Source organism: Parambassis ranga, chromosome 3 (assembly GCF_900634625.1).
Source record: "Parambassis ranga chromosome 3, fParRan2.1, whole genome shotgun sequence".
NCBI classification, from domain to species: domain Eukaryota; kingdom Metazoa; phylum Chordata; class Actinopteri; family Ambassidae; genus Parambassis; species Parambassis ranga.
In genome coordinates this window covers 7526731-7548107 of record NC_041024.1, presented here as the reverse complement: position 1 = coordinate 7548107, position 21377 = coordinate 7526731, and the positions used below count along the sequence as shown (strand labels likewise).

General features: G+C 41.3%; 3 protein-coding genes across 8 annotated transcripts; all 3 read right to left on the bottom strand.

Annotated features, from left to right (window-relative positions):
• Nucleotides 1-1002: 1002 nt before the first annotated feature.
• vegfd (vascular endothelial growth factor D) lies at nucleotides 1003-5638 on the bottom strand. Of its 2 annotated transcripts, none has more exons than XM_028402247.1 (8): nucleotides 4813-5638; nucleotides 3133-3349; nucleotides 2927-3047; nucleotides 2734-2803; nucleotides 2372-2499; nucleotides 2178-2293; nucleotides 1429-1594; nucleotides 1003-1109 (listed from the first exon to the last, which is right to left on the bottom strand). In XM_028402247.1, exons 1-8 carry the CDS (start codon nucleotides 4924-4926, stop codon nucleotides 1091-1093), a joined length of 951 nt encoding a protein of 316 aa, XP_028258048.1. In that variant the 5' UTR covers nucleotides 4927-5638; the 3' UTR covers nucleotides 1003-1090. The 2 variants fall into 2 exon arrangements, with proteins under 2 accessions (XP_028258048.1, XP_028258049.1); XM_028402248.1 differs by having other exon boundaries at nucleotides 3133-3346.
• Nucleotides 5639-5977: 339 nt separating this feature from the next.
• pir (pirin) lies at nucleotides 5978-16252 on the bottom strand. 5 transcript variants are annotated; one of them, XM_028402754.1, is made up of 11 exons: nucleotides 15954-16252; nucleotides 15718-15803; nucleotides 15045-15141; nucleotides 14876-14968; nucleotides 13836-13916; nucleotides 12462-12668; nucleotides 10565-10649; nucleotides 9654-9698; nucleotides 7842-7924; nucleotides 7304-7370; nucleotides 5978-7187 (listed from the first exon to the last, which is right to left on the bottom strand). In XM_028402754.1, exons 3-11 carry the CDS (start codon nucleotides 15135-15137, stop codon nucleotides 7069-7071), a joined length of 873 nt encoding a protein of 290 aa, XP_028258555.1. In that variant the 5' UTR covers nucleotides 15138-15141; nucleotides 15718-15803; nucleotides 15954-16252; the 3' UTR covers nucleotides 5978-7068. The 5 variants fall into 5 exon arrangements, with proteins under 5 accessions (XP_028258555.1, XP_028258557.1, XP_028258554.1 ...); XM_028402756.1 differs by lacking the exons at nucleotides 15718-15803; nucleotides 15954-16252 and adding exons at nucleotides 15234-15413; nucleotides 15507-15618; XM_028402753.1 differs by lacking the exons at nucleotides 15718-15803; nucleotides 15954-16252 and adding exons at nucleotides 15244-15413; nucleotides 15507-15618.
• Nucleotides 16253-16390: 138 nt separating this feature from the next.
• Nucleotides 16391-20610, bottom strand: LOC114433934 (uncharacterized). The gene is made up of 10 exons (XM_028402751.1): nucleotides 20447-20610; nucleotides 19895-20075; nucleotides 19272-19456; nucleotides 18977-19192; nucleotides 18434-18800; nucleotides 18215-18348; nucleotides 17899-18138; nucleotides 17011-17172; nucleotides 16784-16873; nucleotides 16391-16696 (listed from the first exon to the last, which is right to left on the bottom strand). Exons 2-10 carry the CDS (start codon nucleotides 20070-20072, stop codon nucleotides 16526-16528), a joined length of 1743 nt encoding a protein of 580 aa, XP_028258552.1. The 5' UTR covers nucleotides 20073-20075; nucleotides 20447-20610; the 3' UTR covers nucleotides 16391-16525.
• Between the last annotated feature and the right edge of the window lie 767 nt (nucleotides 20611-21377).

The following is a 21377-nucleotide window of genomic DNA, read 5'->3' as shown; positions in this document are numbered from 1 at the left end:
TCCTTTTTATAGAGGCTGCAAAATCAATACTGATGCTGACAAATACAACACACACAGAGTGCTGCCGGAAAATGGGCACGCTGACAATCAATTCATACAACTTCTTTATATATATATATATATATATATATATATATATATATATATATATATATAAAGACATGTTTCTTTGTTCTAAACCACTGACTCAATTTTGAGCTAAACAAAAATTGCATATAATGTGTATGTGCATTTTAAGAAGCAGCTGAGGCCATGAGGATTTGTGCACACATGCACGCAGAATCCAACATCCATCCATGTCGGACTGAGATCTGGTCTCTGCAGACATTCATGGACATAATTCCTTTCTTAAGTGATTCCTCTTATGCACCTACCCCTGTATTGTGGGGTCTTAATTTTAGCCTCCGAACTCACAGGCACTCACAGTGTGTGAGTGTGTTTATGCTGCAATCCTTTGAAACTCCGTCACCACCCACAGGTGCTCTCATTCCACTAAATATGTGATTCTAAATCCTATTGGGTGTAGCTGTCATGAGTTGGACGATGAAAAGAGGTGCTTTGTGTCTTATATTTTCTGTCAGGGCCACCTCTAACAATTTAATATATAAAAAATAAACTTGTAAGGCTGCTGAATAATTTATTTTTGGATGCTTGTATAAAATCCAAGAAAGAAGATTATTGGGCTGAAAAACATTTTTTTGAAGCCCTAACTTGAAGTGAAGAGAAGTTCTGCATGTAGGGGATTTAATTATTTTTAATAATAAGTGGGAATAAATGTGAGACATTAACCTCGTCCATCAGAAGTAATCCAAACATGCATAGCAGGTTCAAATTATAAAAATAATCTTTTATTATAAACTACATATTCAGTGCACAAAGAACAAATGTACAAATCATAAACTTTACACATTGATTGAAACATATTCATGTCTTTTAAAAAAAATCACTTAACATCATGTGAGTTAATATCATCATCATTTGTTAAAGTGATCAGCATAAATAGGACTGTAAATAAATTATGAGCCTTTCCTCTCTGCTTCCAAACATCCTTGGCAGGCAGGTTGTCGTCATTTATTTCCCTAGCGGAGTTCTACTTGGGCCATCTGCATCTGTGGGTAAAAGAGTGATCAGATAGAAGCATAAAAACAGATGGATTTAGACAGAACAGAGAAGAGAGTTCACCTCTCTGGCAGGATTCACACTGTATGAACCTGAGCTCAGGCAGCAGGAGTCTGAGAAACCAATTGTTTTTTTGGTTCATGCTGCACGTCTGAGCAGCTGCTTACATCATCCCAAAACTGATTCCTTTTAACTACATCTTTATTTTGCTGTTAAATTCTTATACAAAAAAACAGCAACAAAAACCTCTTCAATTATTTAACATACAACAGGTTGTTCATATAAAAGTTTTTCCCTGACTTGTCAAACCTGCATGAGGCTTGATCGAAGCGTTGATGCCTGTGGGCGCAGATGGATGAGTTGAGCTGACAGCGATGCATGGGTCTTTGCTGGAGAGTGGGTTCAGGTCTAGGAAGACAGTCGCAGCGTTCCACATCTATCTCACAGTCTGGCATCCATGCGGTGAGAGGAAGCTCTGAGCGAGAGATGAAAACAACACATTTATATGTCACACAGTTCATTTTATCACAACTTGAGTGAGTTCCTCTCACATTTAAAGGATGTGTTTGTTAGCCTGACCCTGTACAGGACACAGAGTTTAAGGAAATGGATGGATGGACTTCAACTTGAAACAGCTCTTAGTTACCGGTACATACATTTTGTGGTATTTCCCTTTTGTGTCATTGAACAGTAAAAAAATGGACAACAGTGTCCATCCTATTCTATGTCAGTCTCTTTAAGGTTCACACGGACTTGGTGACAAGAGTGCTGACACTTTAGTAAGATGTAAATATTCAAATATGGCAGAGATCCTGGTTGATGACCATCCTGAAGGGCAGTCATCCTCACCACATAGGAGACAACTGACAAGATTAGACATTGATTTTACGTGTCAGGTATTCACTTCCTATGATCAAGGTGTCATCTCCAGGTAAGTATGCATAAAAGGTTTCATGGCAATCCATCCATCATTCCCCGAAACCACAAAATACAAACCTGATAATGAGGCTAGCTGAAGGGTCAGGAATATGTTTACACACACGCACACACACACACACCTGGTGCAGTCGATGGGTAGGGTATGCATCTATCAGTTGAACAATCCCAAATCCATCCACTGGCACAAAGTCTCCTGGAATCCTCTACTCCTGACAGCTGGCCCATTGGAGAGCAGCTGAAATCACACCACACGGATTAGAGGTAAGGTCACACTAAATTCAGCTGAGAAATAAAAGGTTTGAAAGAGACTCACCCGCTGCTTCTGTGGGGTTGAGCATTACGTCGTATTATAGCAGGCTCCATGCACCTACACTCTGTGTGGTTTGCTACTTTAATTAGCACAGGTTCTGGCACAAACTTGAATGGAATCACACTTAAGACCTAAAATGAAGAATCACACACACACAGAGATATCAGTGTTTGCTGCTTTAGAAATTAAGATTAAGATTGACATTAAGAATACCTTTAATAGTCCCACAATGGGGAAATTGCATTTTTGCAGTGGCAGATACAGAAAGCAAAAGATAAGAGAAGCTATATACATAATAAGATAAACTACCGGTATTCTTAATCTTAAATAATTAAACTCTCAGTAAAAAGGCTGTAATTACTCACAGTTTTATTAACATATACAGTAGTCGTGTTCCTGCAGGTGACGCCCTCTTGATTACAGCAGCCACTGCATCTGTCAGGAGGACAACCAGGTCACACCAGAGGACAGTGAAAAAGACGCACACTGTGGTTAAATCTATATGAAGTCGGGAGGTTGGGGTGATGAAGGCAGAGATGTGAGCTTGAGTAAACAAACCTGTGGACAGATACACAGGGAGGCTTGAAGAACATCGAGGGGTCAGTGCCCAGCTCCTTGGCCACATCTATGCATGTTTCCCTGGGCATGCACTGAGTCCGCTGCCACTCTTCATCTATTGCTGAAGAGAGCAAAAAAATAAATAATACATGGTTTATATACACAGATGAACCTGCAGATAACATGTGCTGCCTGTTAAATCTGACCTTTCAGGATTTCCAGGCTGTAGGATTCAGCAGCGTAGCGTGTGGAGCGATGTGATCCAACTAAAGGTGGAGAGGACAGGGTTTCTGTTTGGGGCTCTGGCTGCTGCAGCCTCAGGCGACACTTCCAAAGCTTCCAGTCAGGAAAGTCTGCAAGTCTCAGCAGCTCATCCAGGCTGGAGGATGACCGCACCTTCCTTTCCCACTGCTTCATTACCTGCTGGGATCGGGGTTGGGTGTTAGCTGATATTGGCCTTCCACACATACATTTTATTAAAGGTTGTTACAGAGCATAATGCAGGACAAGATGGCATCATCACACAGTTTGTCCAGCAGAGTGCACTCTAACCCTCACTCTCAGCACTGTCTGCAGCACATGTAGCAAAAAATGACAGCTGAGCAGACAGTGATGTGGAGTGCAAACATGTGCTTTAAACTAAGGCTGGATTGAGTTTATGTGTGCTGTAGAGTTGAGAGCCTCACAGCACTTGGCCTTCTGTCAGACCCATTAGCCAGCGTGAGATTATCAACAGCTGCAGCGGCAGACTTGTACGTCTTCCTCAGTCTTCCTCCTTACTTTCACATTTCTGAATTCTATTCTAAAGTCTCACAGAGCTGCTTCCAGAGTAAGAGCATTTTCATACACTAAAAGGATGACATGCACCCAAAGAGCAGCTGGGACAATTAACACACCAGTGTGTAGTAGCCTACTTAAAGAGGAGGCTACAGTGCCATCTGCTTAAACATGTCTGTATTGTATGCACATGTGTACTGAGAGATTGGCACCTCTCCATACAGAGTATTGCAGAGTTCAGATCCAGTGGTGGGAGAAAACCATAAAACCACATGTCATGCTTCCACAGAGGGGCAAAGTTCTCACAGTGACACAAACCAGAACCAAATGAAAGCATGACAAACTTGGATACTGTTTTGTTTTTGTTGAAATGTAATAGACTTTAAAGTGCTAAGGATGTAAACTATCAGAGCAGGAGACAAGTGGGGAGTGCAGCTAGAATTTAAAACTTCCCTGTCGTATTATTGAGGTGGGAAAGGCAAAGCCCTCTACCAGATGGCAGGTCTTCAGCTGGAGGCAGAAAAGACAGTCATGAGCTCTACAGTGTTTGCTTCATTTTTTCTATATAATTGTAACGATTTAAGCCCCGCTGATGTGTTCAGCGTGTTACATAACGGAGGGTGGGGCAGGGTTAGCTGGCCGACTGCTTCCACTTAAATCAAAGAAACGACAACTGGGAAGTTTCCCTCCTGCAATTCCTCCCAGATAAACTCTCTAATGAGAAACAGACAGGGAGAGTGTCTGAGAGAAGGGTGGCAGGAATTGAAAGAGAGGTGAAGATGTTTCAGGTTTGAACAGAGGGTGAAAGCAAAGTCACATATATAATGGAGGGGAATGGCAGGAAAATTTATTTGTGACCACCAGAGAAGAGCAGGCGTGAAATGCTTTAATAATGCCTCTGACGCAGATAGGTACATTTCCTCTAAGAACAGCATGCCAGTGCACGTGATCAGTGTTAATTTAGGTTTTACTGCACACCGTAAATGACAGCAAATGATCACGTGAGAGGTTTATGAGATAATGAACAGAAGAGAACACAGAGCCAAGAGAAATCAGATGAATTCCTGGCTTCTTACACATAAGACATAAAAGCTTCATGCACCACTTACCCTACTTCCTCCTTCCCTGTGCATGCTGTGGCCCACATTTATCCAACTGAGCTCCACCACCAGAGTCACCAAGCAAGAAATTCTGCACAGAGTCCGTTTCATCTTCATCACCATCTCCTGACTCTGACTCCCCTTTTCTGAGAAGAAGCTGCGTGAACTTTTCTCCTTTTACTGCCGGCAGAGCTGGCTGCCTCTCTGACAGTTTCCCAGACCAGCTGAGTCCCCCCAGACCACACACACACACTCAGAGCTCTCTCAGTGCAGGTATGTGCAACACTAACTTGATCTCAAAGCTGCACAGTGTGTGAACCAGTGTCAACCCAGTCAACCACAAGCCAAATGGGGAAGGAGGCTTTAAAAACACACACTTCTCACTGCTACAGCTTTGATGCACAACTTAAAGGTGTCCACTTTAAATAACCAGGCTTCTGAAAGCCCCCACAAGAAAGACTTCTTATCAGCTTTAGCCAAATGAATTAAAGGCCTTTAAGAAACTTCAGGGCCTGTAGAGCTGAATGATCTGCACAAACTCCTCTGTGATCAAACTTTAGTTGTTACTATCTATCATGTCAGTTTCTTGAGATCTTACTTTCCCATTTAAAAATGAACCTTTAAAGAAGCTACACAGTAATTACTTCCTCTAAGATCCAGGCTAATTCTGAAAAAAAAAGCTTTTATGCAGCTTGTTCTGCCCTTGTGTTCCCTCCACTGCTGCTGGTCCTTTCTCCCTTTTTATTTGCCTGTGTTCCCCTTTTTAATGTCCGTCTGTCAAGTGATCGAGTCCCCTGCCTTTTAAATCCCCCTACCAGTGTCTTTTCTTCTGGAGCTGTAACATGTGTTTTAAATGTGATCCAGACCTCCGTAACGTGTGAGGGGATATAAGATGCCAGCACCACCCCTGTCCAATGGACACCCCACCCACTCGCCAATCCAGGCCCATTTGACTCAGGATGTAATCTGCCAGGAACACACACACCCAATGCTGATAAAAAAAAACAAATAATATGCAAATGACTGTTGAAAACAACAGAAATCAGTCAACACAAGGCCAAATAAAAACACTTGTAGGTTAAATATTTCTTCATTAGAAATTGTGTTCTTTTTTTTAACCAGGAGATAATTAGCCATCTTTAAAATACATGACAACATTTTTGTCTTGCTGAGAATGTATGCTGTTATGTTACATGTATGCAAGACTCAGTAGAGGCTAGTGGAGAGAGAGAGAGAGACAGAGAGAGAGAGAGATGGCTGGAAATAGATATAATGAAAAATACAGAAGGTGCAAACAGGTGGAAAAGTTGTGCACGGTTAGTTTTAGGAGAAAATGTGCCTTCTACTTTGGTTGAGAGGACGGAGATTACATCTGTCTCTGAGGTGACGTCTCTCTGCTGCTATTTCAATACAAAGGAATGAATTCTCAATATTTTCAGAGTAAATCAAAAAAACTAAATTACCAAAATAACCAAAACATGCTCATAAAACTACATATAGTCAATAATGTTACGCTTCTGCTAACAGAACATATGACAATGTTATCTGATGTCATCTAAACAAATGACTGAAAATAATATATATAAATATAATAATATAAGGAGGTGGATGGGTATCCAAAGTGGTTCCAGTTCCCCTTGACACCGTAAGCTTTAGGATGAGTCAGCCACAGAAATACACACACACGTTCTGTCTTTAAGGACTAAAATATTGACCTAAAGCTGCATTTTTTCTGGTGAGAACAGGCTGCAAATAACACAAAATGTTTACATTTTCTCCATTACCATCTTTGCTCTAGAACTTTTACTGCAATTCTTTGAATTCTTGTGTCCACCTGAAGGCAGCACTAGAGATGTGGAAGTGCGCGGAGCTGACAGTGCCCTTAAAGGGCCATAATAATGACGCAACAACAAAAGTAAGATGATGTAGTTGTAGAGCCACAATGTCAAAGTAGGGAGGGGTTTGTGGTGCATGGATGGACTGACAAAACAGCGGACATTCCCATAACCGAGTTTTAAAACCACATACACGCAGTTCCACTGAACTTTTTACTGGCTGTTATTTAAAACCACAGAAGGAAGTTACAAGAAGGCAGCAGTGGAAAAACATGTTTTGCCCAAAATTTGTAATATACAATAAAATATAGTAGGTCCTCCACACCCACATGACCGCACAAATCCCTATTATAATAAATACACACTTTTTAAACAGCAAAACTGTTATGTAAGTACAATTAGTTCCTATAAGTATGTTTCCTCATAGCATTCACAGAGAGTCTCTAATTTTTGACCTCCACTTCAGAGCTCTCTCAAAGCCGTTTTTACCAGTCTGGTAGTCCTTGAAAGCCTGTCTGATCTCCTCCTCTGTGGTCATCACAAACGGACCTAAAGGGCAGACACACACACATTAAGAAGTAAATTACAGACATTGATGAAGTTGAAGCTTTTTTTGTCTTCTGTAAGTTGTTGGCAACATGTACAGAATAACACAGAATATATACCATGTTGTACAACAGGTTCGTTGATTGGTTCTCCAGCGATCAGCACAAAATGGGAAACTTCCGAGCCCTGAGGAGGAAATAAGAGGTCTGCAATCATCTTTGCCTGTGTTGACAGAATACGGATTCAAAATCAGCAGTTTGCAAAGTAATGGACTGGAGCCTCTCATGGGAAATCAGAGATGAAGGCATCGAAAAATCTTTATATAAAGGGAAAAAAACACTTGTGCAATAGAGCTTAAAATGGTCCACATCAGTGATATAAAAAAGGATTGAGGGATTCCACACTGGATACCTGGGAAGGCACACTCTGTCCTAACAAGATTAAAACCTTGGAACAGAAAACATGATGGCAGTAAAATCACTACTGAAATATGGCGGCGCTGATATACATGGATGAGCTTCAAATGGAGGCAGATTACCTACCAAAGACTCTGCTGAGATGGATTCATCCAAGCAAACAAGAAATCTGAGCGATGTGTATTTCCAAAAAAGATGCAGAATAAGGGAGAAAAAAGTTTTTTTCTTCTAATTTTCATACCTTGTTTTCAACTTTGACACTGTCTCCATCTCCAAACACCACAGTGTGATGGGGCTCTACCTGCTGCTGCTCCTCATCTGGGCCTAGAAAACAAAGATATTTAGACAACTGACTTTATTATGGTTTCAATTAGCCTAATATTTATTATTCTGTAACACATTTTATAAAAAATCTATAGCCTTTCAGAATCAGCTTTATTGGCCAAAAAACAAAAAACTAAACATTACAATAAATACATCAATACTGATACCAATGAGTGGGACAAACAAGTTAACAAGTACAATGATTGTGCAAATGTGTTTCCTGAGACGAAAGTTACAGCTGTTAATGGATCAGTAAAGTTATCAATAATGGTACATCCATTGCTCCCTATGGACCGAGGGAAGCTGCAAGAGGTCAGGGCCGGTGGAGACCATCTAGAAACTGAGCTGCTGAGAGCGACTTGGGGGCGAAGATGTTTAAATCGATGGCAGATATCAACACTGCATCATTTAGCTGCCATAACTACTGTATAAGCATGTTTTAATGAGCTTTTTACTGTTAAATCAAAACTATTAGGAGCTACAGCACACCCGGCACTGCAAATAATGGCTACAATACAAATGGACAGACTCAGCTCTCTCTTAAGACAGACCACAACTGTATTTCCCAGGCTCCCATTATTTTTAGAGACAAACAAAGATTAGGTCAAACATAATAAAGCATTGTAAATGATGTTCTTTGGTTTCCAACACGTCTGTCATCTAATCATTATTCTGTTCCTACTTATTCCAATGACCGTCTCTCAGTTCTGGAATAACAGCACTGCTGCTGAAGTCATGTCCACAATAAACATGTAATTTAAAATGAATGCTTTGATTTGTGGTGGGATATTTCTTTAAAAAACATTTGGAATATCTTTCACTTTTGGGAGTAAGAGGGGAATGGGGAAAGTAAAATAAAACCTGCTCTGTTGTTTGGATGATGAAGATGGTGCCTGATGAAACACAGCCTTCATTAGTGAAAATGGGCATCAAAGAAATCATTTCAGGATCCCACAAAAGCTGCAACACTTATTAAGAATAAATGTGGAGAGAGCCAGCCAGGTGATTCCACTTGTGCTGGAATAATTCAATCAAATCCAGCTGGTCCTGATTTGGCCTGACTACATGTAGAGTCGGAGACTATAGATTCAAAAGCCTACTTTAATCTCAGCAGCTAATTTCATCCTGTCGTGTCATTAAAACTGCCAGGAATTATTACAACCGGCCTTAGAGTCCTGCAGTGCAATGATGGATAAAAATCAAATCATAATGAGATTTTATGGGATGGAATTATAAAAGGGGAATTTCTGACTTAAAACAACAAGTTTCAACAAACCAACAAATCCTCTGAAAATGAGTTCACTGTCAGAAAGGGTTTGTTCTCATGCGAGGGGAACTCCCTGAACACACCACGCTGTTCAAGGTAGAAAGCAGCATAAGCTCAGTGTTGCAGAGTGTCACATTTCCTTCACAGTTACTCAATAATACTTTGAGGGACGCTCAGTAGAATGCAGATGGTTTCCTCTGAAGGCTGAACAGATCATAGCTCAGTGACCGTATGAATCCATCGTCTTTAAAGTGGAACACATGGTTCTTTTGGCTGAATACTGAATTGGACTGAGATCACACACATATTTGTAACATAAATATGGCACCAGCAAGAAAGGAAGCCAGGGAGCGCACAGTCCACCAAAGGCTGTTTGTATTGGAGGTTTCTTCCCCGTCTCAAGTGAAGTGTTGACAATACAAAACGTTTAATGTAACAAGCCATCAACCAGACGAAACTTACCGACATGAATGGATCCCGACAGTGTATAGATGAAAGCAGTCCATCCTATTAGACAAAGAAATGTTTGTAACCAAACTAAAGTTATCTTCCCTAAAATAACATACACCTCAGAAAAACAAACCTCAGAACACACTGACTTGTTAAGATTGTTCAAAGGTAAAAATGCAATTAGAGTGTAAACAAACAGGGACAGGTCTAGTAGCAACCTAACCCTAACCAAAAACTCACTTTAAAGACAGAAAAACATATGTTTGGTGATGGCTCTGTGCCTTCATCACTATGAACTCATGCAAAATTATTATATTGTTGTATTAATGGACTTGCAGTTCCTCAGTTGGACACTAGATGGTGGCTTTAAATGTGTTATATTTGACATAAAGGATTTATCCATCTTTATTTACAGTCTATGGTTGATTTTCTAAATCTACTGAATCGCAGAGCTACATGGCTATAGTCCTGTAATGGTAGATACTAAAAAATAGCAAAAGGAGGATCATAAAGTAGCAGTCACAGTAATAAAGGGACAATTTGAAGGTACAGCAATGCATTTAATATGTATAAAATGCCATGTAAAACCAACTCAACCACTGTGTGTGCTAACTTACTTTAAATATCACTATATGCTAGCTACATCATCTTACACTGAAGGCCTCATTTATCCGGGGTTATTGTTCTGCTTTTTATTTCCACGTTTTGTTCTCAAGGATCACTCACTGTTCTGTTTCCTGCCACAACGAGACAATTCAATATTCAGTGAGGTCTGTGGTAAATGCTAAGGACACGTCAGGATACATGTACGGCTCCAGTAACGGGAAGTGGAAGCTGTCAGTCTTCAAGCAAACACAATGTTTCTGTGTATGTAATCTTTCCTAACTGACTACACAGAAACACAATCAGTGTTGTTGTCTTACCTGTGTGGACTGGCTGTACGTGCACGGCCCCAGGCTGAAGTTTGAAGTCCAGGTACAAAGTTGGTGTCCTTGTGAAGACCTTAGACTAAACAGAAGAAGAAAACAGAGTAAGAATATGCATGCACACACAGTTAAACCACAAGCTTTTGATATTTTCTAAAAAAATAGAAAACATTCTGCAAATATTGTAGAGTGGCGCCAGTGACTGGTCATTTCAGAGCCATCTATGCTGCTGTTCTCAATGCTGATGAGTTTGTTATCTGATAATAATAATAACAATACATTGAACATATATAGCGCTTTACTAGGACACTCAAAGATGCTTTACAGATTATTCATTCACACCACATTCACACAGTGGCAGTGGTAAACTACAGATGTAGCCACAGCTCTCCAGGGGGAGACTGACGGAGACGTGGTTGCCAAGGTGCACCTACGGCCTCTCCGACCACTGCCGATTCACTTATACACATTCATACACCAGTGAGTGCACTGGACTAAAGTGCCTTGCCCAAGGACACACAACAATGACTAAGGCAGAGCTGGGATCGAACCGCCAACCCTCCGATTATTGGACAACCCTGCTCTACCCTGCACTGAGCCACTGCTGCTCAATCTGGATTTAAAAGTGATAAATTATATCACCGAAAAAGGCAATAAAATATTTTCTAAGAGGTAAGTCATGCTCTGGAAACATACTGTAAGCTGCAGACATCCTGTTGCAAAACCCAGTCTCACGTTAATGGTCAGAAGACCATACCAACAGGCCAAGGCCAACAAACGTCCACATTTGGAGTTTGGTGGATCTTGGACATTCAAATTTGAAATTTTATTTGTACCCATATATAACACATAATTTTGCTTTACTGCTTGTGTACCAATGTATTCATTTGAATGGATGTGTGAAGTCTCCAAAAAAACACCAATGTCCTGCCTTCATCTCCACACAGGCATTTACTACTACTACTGTAAAATAACACATGTGCATGATATCTGTGCGCTCAGGGCAAATTGTGTCGCACCACCTCTAATACCTCTAATAATACTTTACACCACAATCACACAAGAGCAGCTTCAGAGTTACATATTTCCCTCAGGAAACGTGATCAACGACCTCCTTAAAGTGTGATTGAAAGAGTCAGGAAATATCTGACTTGGTGTTAAATCTGTGTGACTTCACAGAAGTTATCTGTAATAGGCCCAAAATGATGAACCTTGTACTGTATAAACACAATAAATAAAGAGAAACAGATGTTTTGATGCTGGCCTTGTCTCTTGCCCGGCAGTGACCTTGCTCTTTGCAATACACACAGACACACATGTTTGTACTTATATCTTTATAAGGGCCCTTGTTGACACGGTGCCTTCCCCCACCTCTTACACTGACATTGCATCAAAACTTTATCCCAGAGAACAGACCTTAAACTAATTCAAACCTGAGTTTCAACTTAGTCAATACTTTGCATGGCCATTAATCTCATCATAGTCCTCCCATGGATGCTCAACAACCTGTGCTCTAATCAAATCCCAAGAATCCACCTTCACTCTCAGATGTGGCCTCAGTTTATCATCAGTTCTCACTTCCTTAAACAGTCACAAAAAACACACACCACAGCACCGCCAAGTCATCCCTCACAGGCTGAGACAATCTGCTCCTCATTTACAGTTTCCTCTTTCCAGACAGACACTCCTCACACTTATCTGGTCAAACAGGCATTCCCTCTCTCTCTCTCACACACACACACAAGTGCCTGCGGTGTTTATGTCACTGTTTGTGGGTTTTTCCCGTTTTGATTTAAGCACCCAGAAATGAGCAATCATCATGTGATCAGCAGTCCACAGCACAGTGAAAATTAAGCTGCCTAGATACACACACGTGCCAAAAACAGACACGCACCTTGGCTCCTAAAGCTTCTCCAGATATCACAGACACTGTAACTCCTCTCTGACTGGGTTTGGGGATCTCTGAGCCTTTGAGCTCCTGGTATGCTGGTTCCACCATCTTGTCTCGCCTAGGCAGGTTCACCCACAGCTGTAAGCCCACCACAGGCTCCTCCGACACGGGCATCTCAGCGTGGACCACCCCCCGCCCGGCCGTCATCCACTGGTGCACAAGAAGACATGTGTTAAAAAAGGTTCATCTTTGTGTTTGTCTTAGATTTCAGACTCTCGGGGGATTTTATTAAAAATGAATCTTGGCACAAGAAAGGACTCCCGTGACCGCTGGTGGTTACAGAATGATGAAATTTTGTGCAAGCAAAATTGTTCCTAACAGAGCTTTTGTGGTAATTTTGATTATTTGTTTGATTTTTAATTCATTTATTTATCTGCTGATCTGCTGACCTGTTTGTTGGCTGTTTTATGTGTATCATGCTGCATGTTGTAGCTCAAATTTTGTGTCTTAATTTGAGGAAAAATATCTGTTTAAAGATGAGAATAAGGGAGAGGAGATGGATTCAGGGAGTGATTCAACATTGTGGATAATTCAATTGTGACTGTTGATCATGCTGTTGGGATTCTATCCATTGCTGTCTCCTGGATCAATCCAGAATATTGTAGAAAACAAAATTTCATTTTAAATATCTAAAGTGGTACAATAAATATGCAGCTTAACTTGGAGACAAGCTGCTAAATGATTTCAATCACAAATCATGTTGAAATTCTTTCTTTCTGGCCAAAAATGAACATTTTCTCAGATGCCTCCATCCATTTTGTTTTTGTTTTTAATACAGTCCCACTTTAATCTGAGACAGTGTTTCATCTTCTCCCACAAGACGTCTGGGCTTACAGAGGGTGCACATAGTGGGTTTGAACAAATTTTGGCTGAACTGACTGAACCTCTGCTGCAGATTAAAGCTGAGTCAGCTGTGTGTGTGTGTGTGTGTGTGTGTGTGTGGTGTGGATGTAACTTTACTACTTTAACAGCACAGGAAACAACCCACAGGGTATAATATCCAATTATTGTGAGTGCACAGCATTATAATGCATATGTAATGTTTGTGGGGATTCTTGCTTCATTCACATTAACAGCACTGATTCATGTTAATTACCCCGTTAACAAATGTGAAACTAGTAATTGAAACAGAAGAAAATTGAACCCTTTCATTTAACAGGAATACGAGCACTGTTACCAGACCTCACACATACCCCTCAGAGGGCCACAGCTTATAGAAGGCAAGATGGATGGGCGGTCATGTTTGACTACAAGCCTTCTAGCCCTCAGCAGGAAAGAGTCTAAGTATTCAGTTCTTAAATAAAATTGTGGTCATACTTGCAGATCTCCAGGTTTAAGTTGTCCTGAATGGCCACAGAAGTCTTCATGAGCTGTGACCCCCTCTAAAACATATGTAACCTAAAAGACACACAGAACAAGAGTAGCTCTAAATCAGTTTATACATTAGGTTAAGTATGTTTCTTTATTAAACATTTTTTGGAAACTCTTTATTAGTAATTCATATTTCAACTAAGGCGCTTCCACACAACAGTAAGATCCACATGTGCGCTGGCTTCATTCCCCCCAGTGATCAGACTGGACAGGAAGAGAGGAGCAGTGTGTAGGGTCACAGGATACAAAGGTGAACATCTGTGTGAGGGAGGAAAGTTCAGGCCCCTGCAGGGAGCTGCATGCGATCTGTCTCCACAGCTGTGTGGTTTCAAAACCCATGCGAGCGCGAGCAAACACACCTGCTGAAAGGCATGCTGGGAGTGAAGCCTGTGCCTGTCCAACCACACCGGGAGATTTAAGTTGCATCTGCCAAATCAAATACACTTGGGTCTGGCAATCTAAGGACAACGTCTGGATTTTTTTTTTTTTTTTTTTTAGTTCAGACTTTAAGTCCATCCCACATCCAGCAAAGTGGATGTGGTAGAACTGTTAATACTAAAGTATGTCCATTTTCTAAGAATTTATAGGACTGCAAAATTCCCACATTTAGAAGCTGTAACCTGGGAAGAATATTTTTGTTATTGAAATTACTGATTTCATGATTCCACAACAGCGCACCACAAGCTGCAGGGAAGTTCCTCTTTTTCAAAAGAGGGGATTTTTGAATTAAGAGTTTCATGCAAACCTTGCTGGACTAAAGGTCAGCTCATATAACACTTCCAGCACATAGTAAATCTATAATATATGCAGCTTTAGGTAAGATTTCTTCCACCTCCATTGGCATGCACTATGTAAAGGCATAGGGGCTTTCTTTCCACATACTGTCCAGCTGTCACCACCTAGTGGCCGAAAATAGGAATTATTAAACTGTGCAACTTTTTTTTAGATAAAGAGAAGCTGAACATATGCTCTCAGTCTCTTCTTACCGTCTCGAATCCTCTGTGAGGATGATCTGGAAAACCTGCTGGCTTGCTCACTCTGAACTCGTCCAGCATCAGGAAAGGATCCAGGTTCCTCAGCTGTGAAATAAAACATGTAACATATAAGTACATGTATTTATTCTAACATGATGAATTGGCATGTTAGGGTAGCAACCTCCTTTCTGCCGATGCTCCTGCGGACACGAGCACCAACTCCTTCTGCCTGCTCCACACTCAGCACCGTCTTCTCCACCCTCCTCACTTTCATTGTGCTGGGAGAGGATTCACAAAAACACAAAGTGTACCTTAGTGTTTACTAAAAAGATAACTAAATATTTATAGACAAAATACATATTATATTTACACATGAGCACCATTGAGTGGGCCATAGGTCAGTTAAGCTGATCTGGTGATGCACTTTCATCTGTTCATCTAAATCTGTCCTCAGTCAGTGAACCCAGTTTCCCAGCATGCAGTCATGGGTGAATGGCAGGAAACACTCTGACCAGAAGTTTCACTTCAGTTACATAACACTGTTTTATTTCTGGAATTAGAGGTGTAGAAGCAACTCAAACTTGTTGTAGCTTTTTCAATGTCAACACAACTCAAACTGAAGGACATTTCAATGCACCATCACCTGACCAATGCACCGGAAACCTCTCGCAATCACGGTGTTTTCCCAGATTTCAAAATGCTTTTTTTTTTGGTGAACGGAGGGTCTCAGACTCTTAGTTGTTCTGCCACTGCTGCCAAACAAACGAGTGAATCAGCTGATCAGCGGTCAGCTGATCGGATCAGCTGATCGTCAGCTGCTGATGACGATCAGCGGGGTTTTCTCCCCGCACTGCCCTGCGTGTATTGATCATACACTGACAAACAGATATTGACGAAGCTTCTGATTGGCTGTTCGCCGCTATCCACTTCCGTATAGTCACTGTCAAATAAAATGAACACAATATAGACTATTGTCTACGTGTTTCACGATATAGAGGCATTTCTTAGTAGAAACATAAAAGCAAACTGTTTTTTTTACAAGCTGCAGACATTTCTGCAGAAACTTTTATTTCCAGGTACACGCACCTACCTGTAAATATACCAGGAATCTGCTCTCACTGTCTTTAGGTGTTTATTGTTGTACCCGCGGCTCCTTCAGCTTCTCAGGTAAGACTAGAAGGCGGAAGTCAGACAGGGGGGCGTGGCTAATATTTTCCACTAACAGTGGCTGGTTGCTATGAACAGGTGCCACAGGTGACTCAGATGAACAACATCCCATCAGTAACTTAATTCAGATAAATGCAGACAGACACAGAAGCATTATAAAGACACTAAGCAACCATACAGAGACCGGATACACAAAATAACCCCAAAAGATGTTTATGTCACAAAATATTTCCATAGCTGAACTCACAAGGCAAGCTGGGACAGGCTCCAGCCCCCTTGTGACCCTGCACTGCAGGACGAAGCGGGTTAAATGGATGATGGATGGATGGAACTCACCAGGCACGACAAGGACACTTAATGTCTGCTTCATTGTGCATGTTTTAATCCCAGGGTAGGATGAAGCAGGCCTGCGTCGTCTCACCACAACAGAGCATTTTATAATCAGACTTTACATCACTAAAAAATCTAAACATCTGACTCACACCTCAGTTAATATTAAAGCCACAGCAGTCCTCTCATCTGTTGAATATATTCTTCTGTTTTTGATGTCTCTGCGCTGACTTCAGAAGCCTGTTCAATGTCCTGTTGATGATGCTGCATGATGTCCTTTGCAATGCGCATGCTGGCAGCCTGTCCACCTGCTAGGTTCACTGCATGAGGTCCCACCTGTGTGAGACAGTCACGTAAGAAGGGTCTGTAATGTACAGCTTTTTTGCACGTTGTTACTGGCACATACAACCACTTCTTTCTAACCTGTAGGGCGGTGTACTGTCCCATCAGGTAGAGCGGGCACCCGCCTGTCCACTGTAAGCTCTCTGATATGCACGGCCATCCATCTATAACCTTTATAGTGGACAAACAGCACATTTAGTTCATCTATTACTTCCTGGTTCAAGTCACCTCATAAAAATAATGTTAAAAATGCTTTTTCCTTCTTTCCTTGTATGTTTTATACATTAATTTTTGTCAGTTTAACCCACCTGAATTGGGAACTCTGTCATCACTTCAGAAAGCAACGGGTCCTCTTTAACATCAAGTTTGCAGCCAGTGGCGAGCCAAATCCTATCCCCTGTCCAGTGGTCCCCACTGCTAAGAGAGAGTCTCCAGGCCTGGGTCCTGTAGCACCAGCTAGCTTCACTCACCTACACAGTCAATGAGATTCAATTTGACTCTCCTCCCCTCCCCTCACATTATATTATGACCCCTCAGATTTGAAATACATCTAGAAAAAACCTCACGTTTGTCTAGGACTTAAGATGTAAATAAATGTTAACCTGGTCTGTTCAGTGCTTATCTACACGAGACAACCTGATCTCACAGAAATACGTGACATACGCACAGAGAGCATGAAACAGAAAGCAGAAGGGGCTTTTTATATTTCACCTCATCTAACACTTCTCTACTGTAAGCTATCTTTTTCTGCACTCAGATCTTTACTATATACATTCAGGCCTAAATGTTGGAGGAAGTACCTTCTTTGTGTCCGTCCGCACTGCAGGAATTGAGAATGACTTTTTTATTGTAGTTCCTAAAATGATGCTTTAAGAGGTATTATATAGTCTGTTTTAGCTCAGGAGGAACTTCTAACTGCTGTAAAGATAAAAATACTCAGTTTAACACTGTGAGTAGAAGGGATGAGGCCCACATTTTCTAGACCTACAGGTAGTTTTTGTGTCTTAACCAAGGAGGATTTTAAAAAGATATACAACTGCATGAAAGTGCATTCTACTAATGCATATAATGTATTGTTTTGTGTATCAACTGGAGCTCTCGGGCCAAGGTGAGAGTGTTGATGATGATAGTCAAGAAAATGGCTGAGATGAGCAACGTTTGCCTTGGTGTTGTGTAAGGGTCAGGGTCATCATTACCTGACAATATGTCTTCACATCCACCTGTCCACTGAGTATGAAAGGTTGTAGTAGAATGTAGGCCTCCGGGGTGACAGCCCCTCCTTTCCTTGCCTGGCGAATCATTGCTAGTCGTTTGTGGAGACTCCGCTCATTGTAGAACTGCCGTAGGTAAGCTTGGCCGTCCATTTTGATGCCATGCTCCACATGGGAGTAACGACCCACCAGGCTCTCCACGTCTCCCACATCAAACTGTTTCAGCTGTAGAAAGCAAGGTGAGGGTGATTATAATTTTGTATGGTTGGTCAACATGTTTCATATAAAGTCACTGCAAAACCTGGAGGTGCTTCCTCATGACCCACGTCACATGACTGGCACCTTGCTGCAGGGCAATTGAGATGACATGAGCGCTGGTCAGACCTCCACCAACTACCATTACTCTTTGACCTGCCTCACACACAGCATACAGGCCTAAACACACATAAGCATAGAGGGTGATAACAGCCACTGAGAGGAAGACATTTTAGCTCATGATCAAATCAAAAACCTTACTTACCTTGAGGGGGGGAGGTCTCTTTATGTGTCTGATTATGTGTCTGTCTGAGTTTTTGCTTGTAGTTTGGCAGTTGGTGCATGAGGTGAACTGTGTGTTGCAAACGCTCCTCTGGGTAGCTCTCGCTGATGTTTTTCACCCATGATGGGATGTTTGCCATCTGGGCACGGGTTGGACCTGTTGCCATGACAACCTGGCGGGCTTTTAGGACGTCGCCTTCTTGAAGTTGGACTTGGAAATATTTCACCCTCTTCCTCACCTTCCTCTCGGTGACCTCAGACTCTGTTTCCACCTCTACGTACTCAGTCACAGGGATGATGCGCTCCACTGTTCCTTTAACTAGCACTTTGTCCAGCTCGTACCTCTCCACCTGCATGTTCAGATACACTAACTCAGGGAACAGCCCTGCTCAGGTTTTTGGTGCTCATGCCGCTTAAACAATGATGTTCATTCCTTATCCTTTCATGAATATGAACAAAATCTGTTTGGAGATCTGTTTTTTCTCAGTGTTATACTGAACACACACACACTCCAAGCAAGTCCAACCTGCTCCTTAAAGAAATCCACACTCAGTTTAGTTCCTGGCAGACTGAAGGCCAAGCTCTTCTTCAGTGTCGAAGTGATGTTGAGTCGTTTCTTTTCCTTCTTACCAAGCCGCATGTCATTGAAGAATGCGTTTTCATCCAGAATGTACAGCTGGTCTGGAAGACTATAAAGCTCTGCTGACCGCTCGTTCTTCAAAACAAACTCCTGAAGGGCTTTCTGTAAATAGAAAGATTCACACATGAATATTGACATTTATAACTGCACTTTCCTCAGGGGAAGTTGATTGTGCTCATACCTTATTGAGAGGGTCTGTGTGCACCAGTGTATGTGAGCGCAGGTGAGGGATGTTCAGCGCTGTAAACTGGCTCTCCCACAGAGTTGCCCACTGTCCATAAGTATCTACCACTCTGAGATTCAGCAGGGGGCAAACTACCCTCTCTGATATTGTTGACTCTGACAATTGTTCCTCCTGCGGCTGGCCTGCAGAAGCAAAGCATAAACAACAAACAGAAAAATTAATTCACTCACTTTGTAAGGCTTGTTTTAGACATCTGAATCACCTACAGCACATATTGGTTCAGTAATTTACATAGAAGTTCTGGAAGTGAAATTGAAATTGGAGAAAGGAGAAACTTGACAAATTCTAAATTCAAAGTCAATATGTTGACCTGAAAAGCTAAAATCATCTGATACAAAACCCCAAACTCTGACAAGATTAAAGGACACCTATGTGTAGCACTTTGAGACACCTAGTGGTGATACTGTGGAATGCAACAAACTTAATAATCTAATCACCAGGGGTGTCAGGAGACTCAAGGTGGCACTGTGAATATTTTGGTAAAAAGCTGAGAAAAACTAGTTTATTTTTAATTCCAGATGACAAATCGTGCTTTTTTCTTGAAACTAAGCATACTGTACCTGCTGCTGCCCTCCTCTTCTTCTTCTTCTTGCTGATGGAATGTTTGCTGTTGGCTGTTTCTGGGCTGGGCTGAGACCTCAAAGGGTCTGAGATTGGGTCAAGGTCAGGGCAGGATAGCAAGCTTACCAGGGTCAGGGCATGAGGGCCACCTCCTATTACCAACACGTCAAGAACCATGATCTGAAACACACACAATGACATCAAACACTGACACAACTCAAAAAAGATAAAGTGAGCACTGGATAATAATGTTTTCTAATCAGAGTTAGCACTTTAAATGGAAGCAGTTTGACTCAACAGTGGTTTGTTTTGATACGTCAGCAGATAAGCACTTTATAGTATCAAGCATTCAGAGGGAACATTAACCAAAAAAGACACAATATGTATTTCTTTGTCGTTGTTTAGCTCATGCTGAGCATCAGAGGACAGTATTAGCATATGCAGCAGCAGGTTTATGGACATTCAAGACAAAATTAAACACCTTCAGCTGCTGCGGCACCAGACAGACACACACAATCGTGCACAATCTCATGGTGTATGTGTTACTGTACCTGGGTGCTTTGTCAGCTAATGGCGGCCTCTGAGATGGTGGAAACGTGGCTTTCTCTCGGACATACTGAAGTGGACGGTGGTACAGGAGTAGACCTGCACTTTGAGACAGTAGCATGTGCCTGTCATGTAACTAAATCTGCTTCTACACATTTAGCTGCATGGAGTTCACTGGCTCAACTAGGAAAGCTGAAAATAACCACTGTGCGTATTTGTTTGTGTGTGTGTGTGTGTGTGTGCATGTATAAATTTAGTCACACAACTCATCACAGTATCAAAACATCAGAGTTGTAGTCACGTGTATTAATATGAAGAACTGTGTTTTTTTGTCTAATCTTTTACCTTGTTAAAAAGTTTTATTGGTCATAAAATATATCTTTGAGGAGCCAGCTGGCCAAGACAGAACAATCATACAAATTAAACCAGCTTCTGCCACATAAGTACATACATACAATACATAAATACAATAGTTTACAGAGTACTTTGGCATTTCTAGAAACATGCTCAGTTTCCTTTGTTGTAGATTAATGTGAGGTTTAATGAATTACTCAAAAAAGCGTTTTGCTTTAAAACTGCAGTGTTAAATGTTTGCTAAACTGTGACTTAATGAATATAAACCTGCTGATAAGCTGATTAATATTAGCTGTTTCCTCCTTTTACAATAATTGATTCATGCCTCCATACCATCAACAGCCAGGTTATCAAAGATCTGTGACCTGTGACCTTACAAGTCATGTTTTTGAACCCATCTTGGGTTGTCAACAAAATGTCTATTAAAGAATCAAAATCCTGGTACGTCACCATGGGAACTGTCAGTGTTTGAACCTATTTAAATGCCATGAACATTATTGTGTTTTCCAGTCATTTTGCAGATTAAGAAAGTTTATCTTAAAGACAGCAGATTTACATCCAGAACACTTCTACTAACTTCCT

Excerpts from the sequence above, each read along its gene's own strand:
- vegfd (XM_028402247.1), bottom strand. The coding sequence starts at position 4,926 with ATGGTGATGAAGATGAAACGGACTCTGTGCAGAATTTCTTGCTTGGTG. Across the intron at positions 3,350-4,812 it reads ACAGGGAAGGAGGAAGTAGG|CAGGTAATGAAGCAGTGGGA; the intron begins GTAAGTGGTGCA and ends CCCCGATCCCAG. Across the intron at positions 2,500-2,733 it reads CTGTATATGTTAATAAAACT|GTCTTAAGTGTGATTCCATT; the intron begins GTGAGTAATTAC and ends TCTTCATTTTAG.
- pir (XM_028402753.1), bottom strand. The coding sequence starts at position 15,293 with ATGAAAGTGCATCACCAGATCAGCTTAACTGACCTATGGCCCACTCAA. Across the intron at positions 9,699-10,564 it reads CGTACAGCCAGTCCACACAG|GATGGACTGCTTTCATCTAT; the intron begins GTAAGACAACAA and ends TTTGTCTAATAG. Across the intron at positions 7,188-7,303 it reads CGAACCTGTTGTACAACATG|GTCCGTTTGTGATGACCACA; the intron begins GTATATATTCTG and ends TCTGCCCTTTAG.
- LOC114433934 (XM_028402751.1), bottom strand. The coding sequence starts at position 20,072 with ATGGTTCTTGACGTGTTGGTAATAGGAGGTGGCCCTCATGCCCTGACC. Across the intron at positions 18,349-18,433 it reads AGAGACCTCCCCCCCTCAAG|GCCTGTATGCTGTGTGTGAG; the intron begins GTAAGTAAGGTT and ends ATGTGTGTTTAG. Across the intron at positions 16,874-17,010 it reads TGACAGAGTTCCCAATTCAG|GTTATAGATGGATGGCCGTG; the intron begins GTGGGTTAAACT and ends TCCACTATAAAG.